Here is a 19,274-nt window from a genome sequence, read left to right on the forward strand (position 1 = left end):
CCGAGAAAGCGGTGTGGTTTGACGGCGTTATCCACCACTTGAGTCTCCCAGCCAAATTCAAAAATATCTTGAAGGAGGATTCGTGGGCAGCAACTAAATGACGCAGCTTTCTGTCATCTGACCTTGTCCAGGCTGTGTATTGCTGCATGATGCAGGACTAGTGACTCGTTGAGTATGTGCTCAGTGGTTGATCTAACACAGTGTCGCCGTGGCCTGCTCCCTTGCCGTAAGGGTCCGGACCCTCACATCCTGGGCTCCATTGTGCATTTGACGGGCTCTAGCCATGGCAATAATAGCAAGAGTGACTTTTGTAGTGGTGGTGCTTAAGAGAAGGGCGAATGAGGAGTCCAGCATACTGCGACCTACATGCTCACTTGGATCATCATTCGATGCTGGTAACCAAGGCTACACCGGTTGAGCTGCGGAGCGTAAGCCATCGGTTCCTTCTTCTGCCGCTGACCTCGCTTGGGATCTAGCGAAACCCTGAAAAGAAAAATCCCTGCCCGCTCAATTCTTTTTCCATTAGGACGTGACTTTGGAATAGTGCGACAGACCATTAGGTATGTGGTGACGTAGCACCAAAGGAAAGACCGTTGACGGACTAGTCTTCCCCAGGCCATGAAGCAGGCCTGTGGAGAGGAGATCCAGAATCCAGATAAAGGACCTTAGCGTCAAAGATTGGTGGCCGCTGTGCGCGGACGGAAGGCGATGGAGCGATACGGAGGGCGCACAATACCGAGTGAATCCAAATCGCGACAGGGGCATCCAAGGCCTAAGGGTGAAGGCGAAGGCCACCAGGCTCGGCTCTGCCCTAGGGCCCGTCCTTGCTCAAAGCCTCCCAATTTCCTCCCTCTGCTACAGATCATGCAATGGTTCGGATCGACGCCGCAGGACTTGCTTATCTCTCTGGGTTAAAATTCTCCATTTGTGCTGCTGGACGACAGGGTGCCAACTTACGACTAGACTATGTATGCATCAAGCTTGTCGCACCACAAGTCCATCCCCTGGGCGTCGCTTCTAGGTTGAAAAATGATCAAATAAATCTCCCAGCCTTCGAAGCCGGACGTCCCGCAATCTTGAAACGCCATTACCGAAGCAAAGCTTAGATTATTGGAGAGGGTTGATTTGTTTGTCGTCTCAAAAGAAACACGTAGGCAGTAGAGGGCCACTGGAGGTACGGCTTAAGGTATCGCTTTGAGCTTTGGACGGAAACTTCAATGTTGGAGGCTGATGACACGGAAAGCGACAGTCCCACCGCGGTGAACAGTTGTCAAGGCTCAAGACGGTGTCGTGGGCCCAAACACCAACCTGCCCCCAACAAAACAGGGCATCCCTACACAAGTGAGGAACTCAATGTAGAAAGTAGTTTCTGCGGTGTTGGTGTATGGGTCGATCAACGGGGGTTGATCCCGAAGGACAGACTGCCCGCTCCTGTGGACATTTCCGGTTCCCAGACTTGGTAAATCGCCCAGCAAGAAGCTTTGGGCGCTCCTTGGTGGTGCAACCGACTTGTTGGAAGCGAATGGAGGATGCAGGAGACACGCACGCCTGCAAGGGTAGAGCGAGGAGTTGGCATAGCCGAGCAATCGGAACGCATTTGCAGACGGGCCGCCATCGACCCTTCCATCGTGCCAGCATCATAGACAAACCAGATTGCGAGCGACTTCATGCGTGTGTCCGCCTGACCCGTTGATGGCTCGACGAAGGCCCCGGGCGGTCAAGCCCTGATCGTCCCACGTAAAGAGTCGACCACCCCGGCCTCGCGCGGTTAATTTCCCTTTCGATTCCTTCTCTTGTCATTGTCGGGTGTGTCATTGATATTTTTTTGGACTCCTTTTGCATACAGCGTCTCTGGGAGAAATGTGGCAAGTGGCTTTCCTGCAATCAATACGTCAGCTTCGAACAACGGAGTGAGAAGAGACGATTGAATGAATAGACCGAAATCTTGTCAGTCCATCCGAAAGTCAGCCAATATTGATCTCGTCGACGGGGGTGGGAAGTGGCCTCTCGTTCCAGTTACGGAGAGTATCTAGGTACCTGGGCGCAGGCCTGGGGGCAGAGTCGAGAGGCTGGGAAGGTGTGCTGGCATGCGGTAATATTCCTGGTACGTTCTGAATCCGTCATGTACGCGTCTGGTATCCGTTCGAAAGGGTCTTGTGTTTGGTCTGACGGATGGACATTTGCAAGGTCAGAAGCCCTTCACATGACTTTGGTTTGACGCAGCGGCTCGGCTCTTGACATGGCGGAAAAGAGATGGAGTCAGTCGCCTGCCACCGCCTGTTACTGGTACACCTGGTACACTTGGTCCACCCCTCGAACAGCCCACCTTGGGTGACCGCCATTTCCAGGCTCCTGACAGTCAGAAAATTCCTCCCACTCACCCACTCACCCACCACTCCATCGTGTGTCCAGGGAAGCTCCAGCAATTTCTCCTTGTCGGGCTTGATCTGGCCCAACGCCCCCTCGTCACCGGTCCCCGCCCCGTCCAGCTGCGACTGGCCGCACCTTCAGGCAAAAAGTGGACTGGTCACTGTTCAGCTGAACACCTGAGACAGCACACTGCCACCATGTCCGAAATGGAAAGCTACATACTCGGTACCTCGCACACGCTGCTCGAAGACGAAGTCCCCAGTCAGTCCCTTGCCACGTCAGACTCCAGAGTGACCGCCACCACCACGTTTTACTCCAGTGTACCTCATACGGGGCAAGCTGCAAGCTGAAGCTGTTCTTGCGGGCTTCTGCTTCCACAATGTCACCCATTGACCCGCCGCCGCCGCAGCACTCCAGATGCGACTACCACGGTACTTGACCCTGGCATACAGGATGTGGCTGCCCAATGATATTAGCCCATGATGTGGTTGGCCGGCGGCAAACATCCATTACCCCTTGGTGTTCTTGTGCCCCTGGTATCTGGTGACAGACATGAATATCACGGAGGAATTATGAATGGATCAAAGGTGAGTGATTTCATGTAAACAAGGCGTTCAAGCACTTCAGAGTTTGTACATGCATGAACCATTCGGCGATTCAACCAAAGGCGGCAGCCCCAAGTTCTTCCGTTCACCACCAGACCTTGGCTCGCAAGACCGTGGCAAGAACTCGCCTCATCACCGCCCTCCTGGCTGTATCCTCAGTCAGTGGCCTCGTCGTTGCTAGTTCCATCATCGTCTGGCATTACGACACTATTGAGGTATGTGACCTAATCGGGCCGACAGTCAGCAAAAAGATCTCCTGGCTTTCTAGTCAAAGAAACTCAGAGTTTGTGCCCAACGGGCCAGGTGGGGGAGGAACTCTCCAGACCACCTAGGTAGGTACCGCCTGGGCTCACGGCGGCCCGGGCATCTCGCCATATCTATTCATCTTCTGAACTGAAGATGAGTGACACATGATTGGGCACCCAAACAATTGCAAAGTCTACGTGGATGCTCTATCCAGTCCCAGTGCCGGTCACATCAGAAGTTCATCAGGGTAGCACCTGGCAGCACAATCCAGGTTCACGACGCGCACGAATGGGAGGCAAAGGGGTGGACTCACAAAAGGCACCATAACGCGAATTAACTCGAGGATGGTGGGCAGTCCCTGCTCCCCTATCACCTGCTCGTCGGGGATTCTCTTCCCTAGGGTGAAATTGCGCAACCGAAGGAGTTCGATATTTGGGTTGTCTGCTTCGTAGCCCTGTCAAAGACAACATGTCAACTCAGTCTAGATCATGCAATGTTCGGTACCAGACACTTGAACTCAAGATGCAGTCCGTTCAGGAGTGATTTCTTGGGCATGAGGAATGCGGCAGTGGAGATGAGAACTGCGCGCACTGCCGCCAGCAAGGGAGGCCCCGGAGAATCTGGCTGCCAGGCAGGAGGGGCACTTGTAGGCCTTCCCGCTCCAGAAGCCCGGCAGCTCCCATTCTTAGTCCTTTCAGGCTCAAATTGCAACTGCAACGCAGTTCATTTGCTGAGATTGTGCGCACATGCATCACTGGCCTCTGCTGCGCGGGAACCTGGTGGCTTCATCCTCAACCCCTGGCGAGCTGATGTTTAGTTCCAGCTCCTTGCATTGACTGCGGTCGAGAACCTGAGCTGTTTGCCTCAGGGGCATTCAGGTGTGCCGCAGACGCGTCAATCAGACGGTGTTGTTCGGTCGCTGGTACAGTTGCGCGAGAAGGTACCCATTGTCTACTACAATTTTGTCGTTCAAGCACTTCTGGGCCTTCATCCTCGCAGGCTTTACTGGAATGTTACTTTGGATGCAGGACCTTCATCGCTAATTTGGGAGCAGCGTTTAAACAGCCCATTGCGAGTCGTTCTTCCACCCTTCTTCGTGTGCACGAGCGCAGTCTGTACAGATACAAGATGACACATACCTTCGGTTTCGTTTTCAGCGCATTTTCCTTGTTCTGGTCGGCAAAGGCCTTGATGGCCTTTTTCTCATCGTTCGACGCGACACCCAGAACCTGTTTCCGCAACTGAGCCTCCGCGAGGACCCTCCTCAGTTTTTTCGGCTTGCGGTCGATATTCGCTCTCAGCAGTGCCAATGGTTGGGACTCTGGCATCCACAATCCAGAACCTGTCACACCGAGTGCTTAGCGGTCGGGTCGCCGATGAATGGGTGTTGTCATACCAACGAAACTTCTGCCTCCAGGCTGGATTTGTACATAATAACATGCATAAGGTCCTTTACGACCAGTTCGAGACCTGGGGGTGGTCAATACAAGATTCAGAAGCAGGTAACCAGAAGCCGTTACCAAGCAGCAGAAAAGTGAGGCTTCGAGAAGAGTTAGTAACATGATTTCTCCCCTCGAAAAGCGGGTTCGGAGAAGAACATACTTTGTACGGAGTCGGATCAGAGGAGAATCGGATGTCTCGATAGATTCTGAAGACCTGATATCAGGCGTATTAGTGTGAGAAATAATCAAATGGCAGCTCTCTGCACAAACCAGGTCCTTTGGCGGTAACTCAGGGATCGTCTCGTCAATCTCAGCAATTCGCTCGGTCAAGGCTTCTACAAAGCCTTCCCAGTCCTTCCACGAGACCCTATAGTCAGCATCGTGCACTGTACAAGCCAATGTCAGTATTGTGGATGCTGAAGCTTTTGCAAACGCAATGGAATGGTGCCAGAAACGGGCACAAACCACCGAGCAAGGACACGACATACTCTTCAACCATTCTCTGTCATTATTCTCCTTCAAATCCTTCAAGAAGACCATTGTATTCGGATGGATCTTCTCAGCAACATACTTGATGCCGCCATCACCCCTGGGTTTCGGTTTCTCAATGAAGACCTGCTTGCCTGGTCCCAAGCCCGTCTTCACTCCAGGTCTCCAGAGTTCTTTGCCTTTCTCTAGCACGGCATTGGCCACGGCCTGAATGCCGCCAGCGATTCCACCCTGATTCTTGCCCGCCTTCTTCTTCGGCATTCTCTTCTTTTTGCTTTCCTCCTCAGAGTCGTAGTCGTCTTCTGTGTCAGGCTCTTCGGTTGAGGGCTGATCGGTTTCCGACGCGGCTTGGTCTTCATAGCCCGACTCATCGTCCTCATCCTGGTCGTCCATGGCGTCAACCTCGTCATCCTCACTGTCTGGCTCCTGAAAGTACTTGCTTTTCGTAGGAGTGGCCTTGCCGCGACTTCGCTCCTTCTCGGCAGAGTCCTTCAATCTCTTCGAAGCCCTGCTCCCAGGCGATGCCGAGGGAGTGACTTGTGACAATTGACGTTTGTGGGGTTTTGTCGAGGCAGGAGTTGCCCTTTTCAACGCCCCTGTCGACGCTCCTGGTTTTCGAGCTGGCATCGTGAGTGGTTATTGATGCAGCCCAAACACACCCAGCAAGGGGAAGAACAATTGATGTGGCAGCACAAATACCCCGAAATCTGATCTGGTACTGATCTCTCGAAGTCCTCGATCTGCTGATGGACCTGCGTCGTTGGTGCCTACCATCTCTCCGCCCCTTAAGCTAGCCAGGGAACGCGTTAAGTCGAGAAGCGTGTCGACGATTACGTCATCGGATTCTCTATCTTGTGCGGTGATTCTTCTCTCATCTTTCTGACTTGCCTCCTGGAATCTTGCAATCTCGACAATCCATCATATATTGAGGTCTGGGGACGCCAAAATTTCACCAATTGTGCGTTTATTCAGTTTTTCGTTCTCTTTCCCTGGCCTTGAACCGTCTGTGGAGCTACCAGTGACCAGTCTGTTGCGTTACACTGAAATCATCTCAACCTCTTGTATTGGACTTGGATTTGATGGGAGTTCAGTCTCATAGCGCATAGTCGTTCACGGCATCTACCTTTCTATCTAGATCTCATTTTGCCTGAGTCTTGCGGCACCTACGCTCTGGTGTTTCACCCTTCTCTAAAGCATCCTCAGGACGACCATCCTCGCCCCTTCACAATCTTGGGACTCTGTCGTTAATCACATATCAGCTAGAGGGTTGACTCCTCCAGAAAGGTAAACAGGTCCAGTTGAGAACGAACTCAGCTCTATAACCTTTCTTTGGCTGAAAAACGCACGTGGGTGTACACCACTGTTTGAAACCGGAGTCATCAGTTTGTCTCTGCTTGATATCTGATCCAGTTGTCTTGCACATCGATTTCGAGGTCTTCACAATCACATCAAAGCATCTCCAGTATCGACTCTGCAAAGCTGATAACCTACAGAACCACAGCAGATACCTCGGCGACTTTTCCGTCCTGAACCAACACCCCCAGAGTGGTCAGCAGTGTTCATTCGCCTTCCTTGCCGTTGCCAACTCTTTCTGGGAGCGGTTCGTGTCTGTTTCTAGAGCTCTGGACACCAAATTCCATTGGGACAAGTCCTTCAAACATCATATACAAGTAGATTCGACAGGAATTCGCATTGCATATACAGACGGATTTGCGCAGGTATGTCTCCGTGATCGAAGAAACTCTCCGAACAATTTCGGTTTCAGCCTTGTGCGCTTTGTTGCACCTTCGGATACATTTTGCACAACTTGCTTGGTACTATTTATTGTGGTTGCGCTGCACGGTCTAGAATTCAAGTCTTCTATCACTCTACACTCCTCGTATATCAGATCGTCGCACGTCGAGCTCATCGCTACAATGGCCGAAGCCCCACACCATCATCAGCATCACCATGGTCACGGTGCCGCTCAAAGCCACCCTCCCGACAATGAGGCGTTCACTGAAGCAAATCGCGCACACTGGAAGTATGTCAATGGCATTGTCGCAGTATTTTGCACAACTTGAGCTCCCACTCTCCAAGTGTTGTTATAACTTGCTTTTCGGGACAGCTCCCACTGCAGAAGCAAGGCTGACTAGCTGGGATCAACAGTGACTTTGCCTCAAAATACACATCAGAACCATGGCAACGGGATCTTCTCAATAAGGTGACGGCATTCATTCACCAGCATGTAAACTGGATTGGTGTGGACTTTATCGACCCATCAACTACCTTCGAGACCCAATCCGACACGAAACAACAGATCCGGGTCCTAGACTACGCATGCGGACCAGGAACCATCACGCATGCCCTCGCCGCTCGTGCAACGGAGTACACTGGTATCGACCTAAGCGAGAACATGGTCAAGGCTTATAACGTGCGTTTTAATCCCCACCCTGCCAACAAGGCTGGCAACACGTCGTCCTCAGCGGACGAAGCCGCGGGACTGGACGACCAACTCGACGAAACACTGGCCGCCCACGCCGTGGTCGGCAATCTTCTCGACTCAAAGGACCCATCCCCATCACACCTGTCTTCTCCAGAATTCTTCAACTTCGACCTCGTCGCCGTGGGGCTGGGGTACCACCATTTCCAAGACATCCAGCTTGCCACGAAAAGGCTCGTTGAGCGGTTGCGGCCGGGCGGGATCTTTCTGATTCTGGATTTCGTGACGCATGCCATGGAGGAAAGTTCGGATCCCACGAAGCAGTCTGTCAAGAACACAGTGGCCCACGCCGGGTTTAGCGAGGAGGAATTGAGGAGCTATTTCGAGCAGGCCGGGTTGACGGATTTTGCGATTGTCAAGATGGATGGTGAGGTGTTGCTTAGGGGTGAAGCGAAGAGAAGGCCGTTCCTGGCTAGAGGTCGAAAGCATTAGAGCTGCCATATGGTTCGGAACAGATGTAGTTGAATCACCTTTTATTCTCAATCGACGCCGAGCCCAGTGAGATCCGGATCCAGCTCCTGCAGCTCATCTCCTTGCCCGGCCGTGACGGCGTCCCTTGTGGCGCCATTCTGGAGTAGCTTCTGCCTCTCGAGCCCTTCTTCTCTCTTCCGTCTCCTTCGGTCATCTTTATCTTCCCACCGCGATCGCGCCTCCTTGGTCTCAGAACCCAACCCCCCCTTCTCCATCGCTCTCTTCAGCTCGCGTCGGAACCGTTCCCTCCGCTGGACATTCCACGCAAACCGCTCGTTGACCACTCCCGCGCACAGGGCGAGGTACTCCTCGCTCACGACGCGGTGCATCACCTCGCTTTGGCTTTCGCTTTGGCCCTCGGACTCGCGCGGAGAATCCCGACGCGTCGTGCTCGCAAAGCCCACGACCGTCTCAAACGCCAACCCGGCTGTGCGCACGGCAACCATCACCCCGTGCTCGATGTCCTCGAGCGCGCGCAGGCTCTGCACCCCGCTCTCGCGGAACCCGGCGTTCACGGCCGCTGCGAGCAAGGGCCGCGCGTGGCGCAGCGTCGCGCAGTGGACGTGCAGGATCAGCGGCGAGAAGGATAGGTGGATTAGCCTCGGCGGCGGAGCGGGCGGTTGTTGCGCCGAGGATGGGAGTGGTAGTGAGGGTGAGGTTGCAGACTGGGACGGGGATGGTGATGTTGAGGACGATGGATCGCTCAGGTGGAAGAGCTTGGAAAAGTACCCTGGCCCTTCCTCCGGCTCGTGTGCTGAGTTCGTCGCTTCGCTGGTCGGAACTTTGACGCCGGCGGCCATGTCGATACGCGTAGGCGTAGGCGTAGGCATGGGCACAGGGTCATGCGAGACGTAAAGCCAGCGTCCTCCACCTTTCCCACCGGGCGATGTCGTTGAGGTTGAAGTCGAGGACGACGAATTCGTCTTTATCCCTTTTCCTTTCCCTTTGCCGCCCACACCTTCTCCTTCGACCTCTCTGTGCTTGCCTTGCTCTCCATTTTGTGTTTCCCATGTCTCTTCCGTGGCACCATACTCACCACGCCCACCTGCACCATCATCCCTCGCTGGCGTCCCTGCCACCGCCCCCGCCCCTGCACGCTTCCTCACATCATCATCCCCTCTAGGCCCCTCGACAAACACAGCAACCCTCCCCGCACAGCTACTCGTCGTCACGAAGCCCTCGTACCCATTGATCTCATCGATCAAATCGCGGATCTGCGTGTCCACCGTCCCCTTGGGTGAATTGTCCGTGTACTCGCCCTCGGGTTGGTGGAGTGCCGCGAGGATCTGTGATTTTTTGGCGGAAAAGGACGCGGGTACGGGCAGCATGGGCAGCACCGAGGGGCATTTGAAAGGGGAAAAATTTGATGGATGAAGGAATCCAGAATAGACTCGCGGGTGCGTGTAGGTTGGGGGCAATATGTAAAGGATTTTGCCTACCTAGGTAGTTTGGTGGAGGAAAGTGGCGTATAGCGGCCATTGGCTGAGAAACCTGGAGACATGAAACGAATTCCTTTTGTGAAAGATATTTCTTGTATCATTCCTCGGAATTCTCGTAGCTTTCTATCTTCTAGAAAATCTCAATCTGTCTACACAGATGTATTTCTATATTCTTTCATTCGGAGTGTATCCGACATTTCAGAGTCCGACCCGCCGTCACCCATCGCCTGCCGCTATAATCCAGACATGGAAAAAATTTAGACTAAAAAAAGAAAACCCCGGCTGTAGCTTAACAAACACAAACGAACACCTATGCGACTGGCGCCGCAATGGCAGCCTTCGCTTGCTCTGTGTTCGGCACCGTAGCCGGCTGGGTGAAGGTCTCGGGCCACAAGAAAGCCTTCTCTTCCTTGCGCGGACTCATAGCCGCGAACACAGGCACAGCGGCCCGGCTGCTGACCCTTCTCCACATGTTCGCGCGAGGGTTGAAGTTGGATGGCAAGCCCTTGCCGTGTGTCTTTTCATCGTCGACCTTGGCAACCTTGATCATTTCTTTCTGAATGTCGGCAAAGGTGTCGAAGGGGATGTACGAGAGGTCGTGCTCAATGCAGTACTCCTCCAATCTCAGCCCTCGGCGAGCGAAAAGCACGTCAGCTTCACGTGCTGCTGGAAGGTCTGAGACGCCGTCACCAATGAAGACGATCATCGGTACTGTACCATTCTCGCTCTCCAGTGCCGCAGCTGCCCTGTACTCATTGATTGATCGCGCCTTGTCGTGACCGAGATCTGTATCGTGTCTCCAGACGGCTTCCCATTTGCTGCCATCATCGGCAATCTTGGCGTCGTTGGCCACGATGTCAATGTGTTTGCTCATTTCCTCTCCAATGAAGTGATCGAGGACCCTCCGCAATACAGGCTTAAGACCCGCCGAAATGACATTGAAAGGAATGTTGTTGTTGACGCAGAACTCGTGGAAGGTCTGGAAATCAGGGTCGATATCCAAGGCAGTTTTCATGACCTCGAAGCCATCCTCGAAAGGTATATCTAGCGAAGCGTAGAGCTCATCCGAGACCTCGCGAAATGAACGTTCTCCAGACTCTAGTTGGTGTGCCAAAATTTTCCTCTTCTCCGGACCGCAACCGAAGTTGTCAAACAGGGTATGGCCGGTATCTTGCATGAAGATAGTGCCGTCAAAGTCTAGATTAGGTTGTCAGATGAGGTCAGGTGTGACAATACGCGCAGGCTTACCTGAGAAGCAGATGATCTTTCGCTTCGTACCCATGTTGGCAGTGTTGGCGCGCTGCATAGCAGGTCGAGCCTGCTTAGGCTCAACCGGTGGAGGGGTGATTGCAATGGGTGCCATGGTTGTAGGAGTCTTTGAGGGTGGGGGGTTCTGGGTAGTGTGTCTGATGAATAGGGTGAGGGTCGAAAGGGTCAAGGTCTTCCTTATATCTAAAAGCAAGAAGTGTTCAGTGGACTCCAAGGCCAAAGGGTGTACGTAGGAGGCGCCAATGGGTGCATGAGGGCTTCGGGGTAGAGCGCTGCAGGATTTCCAGCTCTAGTCTCCAGAGAGCCTGCGTATAGATGTCATCCCGTGGCAGTTTTCTGTGTCAATTAACGGTGACCATAACCTTGTACTTTCTGCATCTCCGAGAGGGATGCGATGGTTGGCTAGAGAGACGCGAAAGATGCATGTTGACGCCATCATCAAGTGGGCAATGCCATGGCAGTGGCCACAGAAGGTGCTGTGGAGACGGCAAAGGATGCAAAGGATGGGAAAATACTGAGTGGCAAAGCCATTTGACCATAACATCGCACAGTGCGTTGAGGCTGGCGTGTGTTCCACAGCGGCAGACTGCAGAAAAAGCACATGCTTAGCTTGAAGAGGCTCGGCTGGTACGACGAGGACTGCACAGGAGACTTGGCCTTTGATATGTACAATGACGCTATTTCACCGGGCGATTGGTAGATTGGAAGTCAACGTGGGAGCAAGGCTAGCCATGCCACCAATCACCCACAATGGCTGGTGGAAAAGTGACGACGGAGAGGCGGTCAGCGCTGGTGGGTTGTGGTGGCACCGAGATGCAAGGGCTAGGGTGTTGTGGGGTCGAGTAAGGCTATGACATCGTTCAAGACAAGACAGACTAGAAACAGGGAAAGATGCCGACATGGGGGATTATTGGAGGTCATTGTGTGGGATGTGGGAGGGTAAGATAGAGAAGTTGATGAAAGCGAGATAAGAAGAGCTGTTCAGATGGCACCGCAGACGCAGACAGAGATAGAGATAAAGATGGACAGACAAGTCGGATCGGAAAAACTCTGGCACCGTCAGTTTTTCCGCAGATCGACAACATCGACTGCTTTGAGTCGTTGACGCCGTTGACTGCGTTGGCTGATGGACAGGCACCTCTCATCTCTTGTCCCTTCGATCGGCCACCGATTTGCAGCCATGAGACGATCGGCGCAGCTTTATTTTCTCATCATGCTACTGCTTCGACTGGCACTGACTGGCATTCAACTGGACTCTGGACTTTCTGGTCCGTCCAAAAGACTTGCTCAAGAACAGTTTAAGCTGATGTGAGACACCAAGAGAAAGGACCACATGACGCAAACACTTTTGTGTAGGCACATAATGATACGAGAGGAAGGTCACATCTATTGCCATGCTGGAATGGCACCTCTCCAACTACTTGGTCTTCACTGAGCATACCGCAGCCGTCGGTGTGAATGAACGCGACGTGAAGGACCTTGCTGGCTGAACGCAGACTCTTTATCCTCGAATCCTTCTACAAAAAGGACAGCAAAGCAAAATTGTGGCGCGTCACCAATGCCCCCGGTATCCCATTCCAGAGCAACCCCCTCGAATATGCAATTATTCAGCCGCCTCATTGCCAACCGTCAGTGATTGACGAGATGTCCAAAATTATTGCGCTCATGTCGACGAGCGATGAATGGTAATGTTTCGCGCTGCACACTGACTTGGCCTGTCTTAATCGATTCCTAGGAAATTCATAGGCTGCCTGATCAAAGGCCCTGCAGGCGACATTCTCTGGGACGACGGTGACACCTATCGACGGGCAGTGGTCGAGAGGGTCTCGTGTTCACATGCGTGCACTCGCTGTGGAATGCCGTGCCATCGCAAGTGAGCAAATCAACTGCCTCTCGGCATGTACCAGTCCTGACTCTGGGGCATCCTAGCGAGATGTACAGATTCTAGATGTGGATGTTCAGACTTCCCCCATAGAGCTGCTGTGTTTGTGCTGTGGCTCTGAAGTCTGCATTCGGAAGATACATTAGACCCGTGACGAAGTAGCTTCGTGCATCTCCCGGTCGTGGATTCTGTGAAACTGTACTGGTGCTACTGAGATCATGTCACACTGTGATGTTCATTGTCAATGTGCAGCACAAGCACAATGTCGATGAAGAAATGTGCTGAAGTCCCGCCTTGAAAAGACAGGAATTGAGCCTAGCGCCCAAGGGGTTGAAGGCGACGTTTATGGTGAATTGCTTACATATGTGCATGGAACTCGTTGAGGTCTGAAGACAACGTGCTGTTTTAGTCCAATGGCTGTATCTCGCTGTTAAGAGCACATGGAGAACTAGAATGAGTCCAACAGAGATATTTGCAGTGAATTCTTGTCCCCGCAGCGATAGAATGCCTCCTCGGCAACGCGGTTAGAAGCGGCATTGCCAAACTGCGGAGAAGGGGAATTTTAAATCTGACCTGGTTCACTCGATTTTCTTCATCAACACCATTGATTATTTTATAACTTCAGTCAGTCTCTGCGAAAGACGTTTCCTTTGAATCTCCTTCAATCAAGCATCAAAGGCACCATGGCGTCAACCCTAATCCCAAGACTTGCCCGCTCAGGAGTACGCATCTCTCGAAGCTTTCCGTCTAGAGCTGCAGTACGAGCGGCATCGACCACGTCGAAGCATCCCGCCAACTTCACCCCTCCCACCACCGAAGACCTGTATGAATTGCGCGAGCGCGTCCAGGAATTTACGAGACGCGAGATCCCCGAAGAACTGGCCGCACGGACGGACCGAGAAAACGACTTTCCACACTTCATGTGGAAGAAATTAGGGGAAGCGGGCTTCCTGGGCCCGACAGCCGACGAGGAGTACGGGGGCTTGGGCATGGGATACCAAGCACACAGCGTGATCATGGAGGAGATCTCGCGGGCTTCGGGGTCAATCGGGCTGAGCTACGCGGCTCACTCGCAGCTGTGCGTGAACCAGCTTTCGCTGAACGGGACCAAAGAGCAAAAAGAACGAGTCCTGCCTGGTCTGATCAGCGGGGACAAAGTGGGCGCGCTGGCCATGTCGGAGCACTCGGCGGGCAGCGATGTCGTAAGCATGAAGACCACGGCGAAAGCTGTAGACGGGGGTTATCGTCTGAACGGGACCAAGATGTGGATCACCAACGGGCCCGAGGCCGACTACATTGTGGTGTACGCCAAAACGGAGCCCGAGAAGAAGAGCAAAGGCATCACGGCCTTCATCGTCGAAAAGCACTTTGAGGGTTTCTCGGTCGCGAGGAAGCTGGACAAGTTGGGCATGCGCGGCTCCAACACGGGCGAACTCGTCTTTGACAATGTCTTTGTCCCCAAGGAGAATGTCTTGGGCGAAGTCAACAGGGGCGTCAGGGTGCTGATGGAAGGGCTGGACCTCGAGAGACTGGTCCTTAGCGCGGGCCCCTTGGGCATCATGCAGGCCTGCCTGGATCTGGTCCTGCCTTACACACACCAGAGAAAACAATTCGACACCCCGATCGCGCACAATCAGCTGGTTCAGGGAAAGCTGGCTGACATGTATACCAAGCTCCAAGCTGCGAGAGCGTATACCTACACCACAGCTAAAAAGGTTGACGAGGAAGGCGAGATTCGCACCCAGGACTGCGCCGGGGCCATTCTTTACGCCGCCGAAAGAGCCAGCGAATGCGGGCTGGACGCGATTCAGTTGATGGGCGGCAACGGCTACGTCAACGAAATCCCTGCGGGCAGATTGTTGAGGGATGCAAAGCTATACGAGATCGGTGCCGGCACCAGCGAGATCAGGCGGATGGTCATCGGACGGGCGTTCAACAAGGAGTATGCTGATCAAGGCATTTGATTGAGATCTTTCGACATCACCTTGTCCTTCTCATTCCGTGGGATTTTTTATCCAAGGAGATCACCGCAAGCTATCCAAAAGCAAGGCGACTCTGACCCTTCTCAACCTTTGAGCCTCGCCCTCGAGAACTACTCGCAGCGCCGCGCTTCGATTTGGCATTGGACTGGCCTGGTGGTCGACTATTCGTCGGCCCCGTCACCGAGGGTGTGTCTTGAGCTTGAAGGTCTTTGGCAAAATGCCAGTCTTCGTGCTCACCTCGCTCGGTTTCATTGATCGACTTCTGGCACGTCTGACAGAAGTAGGTGGCGATGTCTTGCTGGTGCAATTGAGGTGGAGGATGGCTGTCTCCTCGGTGTTCCTTCGCTTCACTGCCACCCTGTCCGCTCACATCATCCTCCTCCTGAAAGTGAGCTTGTGGTTCCTCTTCGCTTTCCTCGGTGCTCTCGCCCTTGGTGAAGAAGCGGGCAATGCTAGGAGGACCGTCATTCAACCTTCGCCGCTTCTCAGGCCGCCCTTCATCAAAATCCGGTGTTGCAGTGTTGCTTCGGTGTGGGACATCCATGGCAGCCTTGGCTTCATCCCCTCTCAGCAGGAATGTGTCGATCCCTTTGTTCCCCGACACACCCTCTTCAAAGCCGCCAACGCTGAGCGAGAGATTCGCGCACGGCCAGGCTCTCCCATCAACGATGACCTGTCCGAGCAAGGTCTTTGCGAGTTCGAAAAGCATCATCTCGTCGATCTTCTTGCCTCCTGGTATTGGTAGTTGTTTTGACCTTGTCTGTCCGCCTTGCCGGTGGTGCAGAGTGATGGTCTTGGGTCGTCTCTTGTTCTCGAGCACGCCTTCCTCGACCAAGCGAGCATAGATATCTGCTACAAAGATCCTGAGCCATTTATTTGCCTGCTCGGTTGTATTGATAGAAGGTCTGAAGGACTTTGCAGACAGCATAGATTTGATCTGCGTCCGCGAACTGACTTCGCTGTTGTCCTCCCCGCGAATCGTTCCGTAGAGCCATGTGCCCGTGTCGTCGCCCAGCTTGGCCTTGAGTTGTTCGAGAGGAATTTGCAGAAGATCCGTGACGTCGTCGGTGTTGAAAGTGTCGACGACGTGATCTCCGAGTTTGCCGCCCAGATTCCGTATCTTTGTGAACTTGAACCCAGAGAGGAAGTGCTGGACCGCCCGGTTCCGCACAATGGTCTGCTGGTTGGGCTTTTTGTACCCGGCCCCGAGCTTGGCCATCATCTTGTTGCGCGCGATGCCGGCCGAGCAGGTGTATTTCAGCCTCTCGCGAATCGTCCTGCGCACGCCGCGGACGATCTCGGAACCTATGTTCATGACCACGTCGTCCCAGTCGGGATCATCGTCCTCCGTTTCCGTGGAATCCAGGTCGACCAGCGCATCCGCCTCCCAATTTAGGGCCGTCGACGGCGGCAAGGGGAGGTTCTCCGTGGGGTCGTCGTAGGGCGCGTACTGCAGCTCGGGATACCTCTCGAGCAGAATCTGGTGGATCTGTGCGGACAGGTCGAGAAAGACCTCGTCGATGCTGGCCTTCTCGACGCGCTGGATCGGCGGCGCGGGCAAGATCTCCCTGATGAGCGCCAGACTCTTCCGGGACTCCAGCCGGTACGGGTCCAGCGACACTTTATCCGTCTGGATGTGCTTCGCGGCGTCGTCCCGGTACGCCCACTTGTCGTCGCCCTCGCGCCACGTCGCGACGTGCTGGACCACAATCTGCGGACACTTGGCCTTGGCCTCGGTGATGGTGACGTGCCTGTTCAAGCCAAACTCCCGGGCCGGGTAGTTGATGGCGATGAGCCCCTGCCACTGCTGCACGGCCAGCGGTTGGGTCTCGGCCACGCCCAGTCTCACCATCTCGCACTGCGCGTAGAAGGCATCGTAGTCGACCAGGGCGATGCACCTCAGGGGACATGACGTCGAAGATTGGCCGAGCAGATGGAGGTGTTTGAATGTAAAGCGCGACTTCTTCCTGGCGCGGGTCAGGGGCGACGATGGCACAAAGGGCTGCGACGAAGACATCGCGCCTGGCAGTGGATTATTACAGCGGACCAGGCGTCGCTTTTGCAGATGAGAGGAGTTAGGGTCACTTCATTTTGACTAGCGTCTTATCGAACAACCGGGGGACCCCTAAGAACTGTCTGCTATTAGACTGAGTGATTGCTGTGGATTCCGTAAGCGACAACGACGTCGCGTGCTGGCGAGAAATATTGGCATCGACGCGTATCCGTGGGTGAGTGATGCAACAACCACTTTAAGCCGAATGGCGACCTTCCCCGGGTGGCGGTTAGTTAAACAGTCGCCTAGCAGTCGGGGCCCCGGGGGAGGCTTCCACCTACAGTCGCCTATAAGAACAGCTGTTTAGGTCACACGTCCAGCGGACCACCCCTCACCCAGCCTCGTCGCCAAGGCAAGGCTGATATGCGCAGAACGTCATCACGTTGGGGAAGGACACGGGGCTATGAGCTTGTCCGCTGTCTTCATACCTAGGTATTCTCTGATTGCTGATGGCGAGCTGAAGAGATCTTCACACGTCTTGGGGTCTGCCGTATCTACGCCAATGCTTGTTGCCTAGCTGGTTAGTGGGGAGCTTCGCTCGTCTGGGGCGTCCCATGCCCAGGCGCCCGTCGAGGTATATACCCAGGTATCTACCTCCGTTCAGTCCCTAGTGATCGAACGACGAATTTCTCCCATCCATACCGTGTGTCAGGAGGCAGCGTAAAGCAATATGAGGCTAGGGTTGAGTACTCCGTTTGGGTGCTTCCTTACGGGGCTGTTTGGTCATGGTGCTGCATTCTTGATCCATCCATTTCCTCCTGGTGTCAATACAACATATGATTTCAATTGGGCCAACGTCCCTCCTTCAAGGGAGCTTCACTATCACAAATGTTATGACTCCTTTGAATGCGCCAGGTTAGAGGTCCCGCTCGACTGGTCCAATCTCTCGAATCCCGGCTCGGTCATTCTGGCGATCACGAGGTTGCCTGCTGTGGTGGACGTGGGAGATGATTCCTTTGGGGGTACTGTTGTCATCAATCCCGGAGGCCCGAGCGGTTCTGGTGTGGCCATTGTGCTTTGGTCCGGTAAGAGCATCCAAAACGTCCTGGACGGCGACAAGCATTTCGAGATCCTGTCTTTCGACCCCCGAGGCGTACAGTTCTCAACTCCCAGTTTGGCCTGCTTCCAAGACGACACAATGAGGGACACTCTCAACCTCCTGGGGGCAGGGTCTGGAAGCCTCGAGTCGAACCCCAATGCTTTGGGTGTCAAATGGGGCATTGATAAAAGCCTTGGCCTTCTTTGCGCACAGACGAGCAAAGGCAGATTTCCCGACGGATCAACGATTCGTCAGTTTGTGAGTACGGCTTTGGTGGCCCATGATATGGTAGAAATCGTTGATCAAGTTGACGCACATCTTCGGAAGGAGCTGAAGACCAAAAGCAACCGTATCCGCCACCAGCAGACGCTTGTCTCTGCTGATTCAAATGAGGGTCCTCCGCTTCTCAACTACTGGGGTTTGTCGTACGGCACTTATCTGGGCAATACGTTCGCCTCTATGTTTCCGCACCGTATTGGTCGCATGGTCTTGGACGGTGTCGTCGACGCGGACGACTACGCCGCCACAGGATGGACGAGTAATCTTCAGGACAACATCAAGACGTGGACCAAGTTCTTCGAGTACTGTTTCGAGGCCGGATCAAAGTGTGCTCTATCGCAACCCCAAATCAGTGGGCCTGAAGAGATGCGGTTGCGGGTCGAGGACTTTCTTGACGGGCTCAAGGACAACCCCTTACCCTTGGTCCAAAACGACAACGCTTACATCCTCACTTACTTCAACATGAAGTCCATCATCCACCTGCACCTATATCAACCCATTCAGCTCTGGCCGCTGTTGGCATTAGTCCTCAAAGCTCTAATGGAGCAAGATGTCTACAGCGCCATGTCAGCGTGGGAGAGCTGGCCGTTTCCCGAATTTCGGGATTTTGCACCATTGCTCCCAAATGCTCTCCACATAGCTACCACGCTCCCTGGTGCCTTCATGATGGGAAAGGACCTGCCGCTCCCAGCGAGCTATCCGTGGCAACTGGAATCCGGCGTCTCCATCCTCTGTGGGGACGGCGACGACATCACCTTCCGATCCAAGGAAGACTTTACAAAGTACCTCGATCTGCTATTGTCGCAATCTCCCCTTGTCGGATCGATCTGGGCAGAAATCACCTTACATTGCATCCACTGGCCCGCGATCAACCGTCCTTCGGCGAAAAACCGGTTCACGGGCCCCTTCCAGTCCAACCTCTCGGATTACGACCGTCGCGCGAGTCCGTTGCTGTTCATCGGCAACACGGCGGATCCCGTAACTCCGGTGCGCAATGCGTTCAAGATGGCGGAGCGGCACGAGGGGAGTGTGGTGGTCACGCAGGACATGCCGGGACATTGCGCGGGCACGACAAACCCGAGCGTGTGCACGTTTGGGATCTTGAGGAGGTTTTTTGCACACGGCGAGATGCCGGAGGCGGGCCTTGTGTGTCAGGCGGCTGTGAAGCCTTGGGATATATGAGTACCGAGGCGGGAGAGGTTTGCTGTTGTTGAGGTCCAAGCAGG

The 19,274-nt window shown here is 54.0% G+C and overlaps 7 protein-coding genes across 7 annotated transcripts; 3 read left to right on the forward strand and 4 right to left on the reverse strand.

Annotated features, from left to right (window-relative positions):
- Nucleotides 1–3,130: 3,130 nt before the first annotated feature.
- Nucleotides 3,131–5,779, reverse strand: Z520_10527 (uncharacterized protein; the record flags this gene model as incomplete). Its single annotated transcript, XM_016781019.1, has 8 exons — nt 3,131–3,199; nt 3,535–3,675; nt 4,361–4,563; nt 4,618–4,691; nt 4,742–4,761; nt 4,824–4,877; nt 4,934–5,049; nt 5,152–5,779. The coding sequence occupies 8 exons, from the start codon at nt 5,777–5,779 to the stop codon at nt 3,131–3,133; spliced, it is 1,305 nt and encodes a 434-aa protein (XP_016627744.1).
- Nucleotides 5,780–7,068: 1,289 nt separating this feature from the next.
- Z520_10528 (uncharacterized protein) lies at nt 7,069–8,066 on the forward strand (the record flags this gene model as incomplete). Its single annotated transcript, XM_016781020.1, has 2 exons — nt 7,069–7,175; nt 7,301–8,066. 2 exons carry the CDS (start codon nt 7,069–7,071, stop codon nt 8,064–8,066), a joined length of 873 nt encoding a protein of 290 aa, XP_016627745.1.
- Nucleotides 8,067–8,113: 47 nt separating this feature from the next.
- Z520_10529 (uncharacterized protein) lies at nt 8,114–9,433 on the reverse strand (the record flags this gene model as incomplete). Its single annotated transcript, XM_016781021.1, has 1 exon — nt 8,114–9,433. The coding sequence occupies one exon, from the start codon at nt 9,431–9,433 to the stop codon at nt 8,114–8,116; it is 1,320 nt and encodes a 439-aa protein (XP_016627746.1).
- A 421-nt stretch (nt 9,434–9,854) lies between these two features.
- Z520_10530 (uncharacterized protein) lies at nt 9,855–10,907 on the reverse strand (the record flags this gene model as incomplete). The annotated part of the gene is made up of 2 exons (XM_016781022.1): nt 9,855–10,741; nt 10,793–10,907. The coding sequence occupies 2 exons, from the start codon at nt 10,905–10,907 to the stop codon at nt 9,855–9,857; spliced, it is 1,002 nt and encodes a 333-aa protein (XP_016627747.1).
- Nucleotides 10,908–13,378: 2,471 nt separating this feature from the next.
- On the forward strand, nt 13,379–14,659 carry Z520_10531 (uncharacterized protein; the record flags this gene model as incomplete). Its single annotated transcript, XM_016781023.1, has 1 exon — nt 13,379–14,659. The coding sequence occupies one exon, from the start codon at nt 13,379–13,381 to the stop codon at nt 14,657–14,659; it is 1,281 nt and encodes a 426-aa protein (XP_016627748.1).
- Nucleotides 14,660–14,729: 70 nt separating this feature from the next.
- Nucleotides 14,730–16,694, reverse strand: Z520_10532 (uncharacterized protein; the record flags this gene model as incomplete). Its single annotated transcript, XM_016781024.1, has 1 exon — nt 14,730–16,694. One exon carries the CDS (start codon nt 16,692–16,694, stop codon nt 14,730–14,732), a length of 1,965 nt encoding a protein of 654 aa, XP_016627749.1.
- Nucleotides 16,695–17,400: 706 nt separating this feature from the next.
- Nucleotides 17,401–19,230, forward strand: Z520_10533 (uncharacterized protein; the record flags this gene model as incomplete). Its single annotated transcript, XM_016781025.1, has 1 exon — nt 17,401–19,230. The coding sequence occupies one exon, from the start codon at nt 17,401–17,403 to the stop codon at nt 19,228–19,230; it is 1,830 nt and encodes a 609-aa protein (XP_016627750.1).
- Between the last annotated feature and the right edge of the window lie 44 nt (nt 19,231–19,274).

This window comes from Fonsecaea multimorphosa, assembly GCF_000836435.1.
Source record: "Fonsecaea multimorphosa CBS 102226 unplaced genomic scaffold supercont1.31, whole genome shotgun sequence".
Taxonomy (NCBI): Eukaryota; Fungi; Ascomycota; class Eurotiomycetes; order Chaetothyriales; family Herpotrichiellaceae; genus Fonsecaea; species Fonsecaea multimorphosa.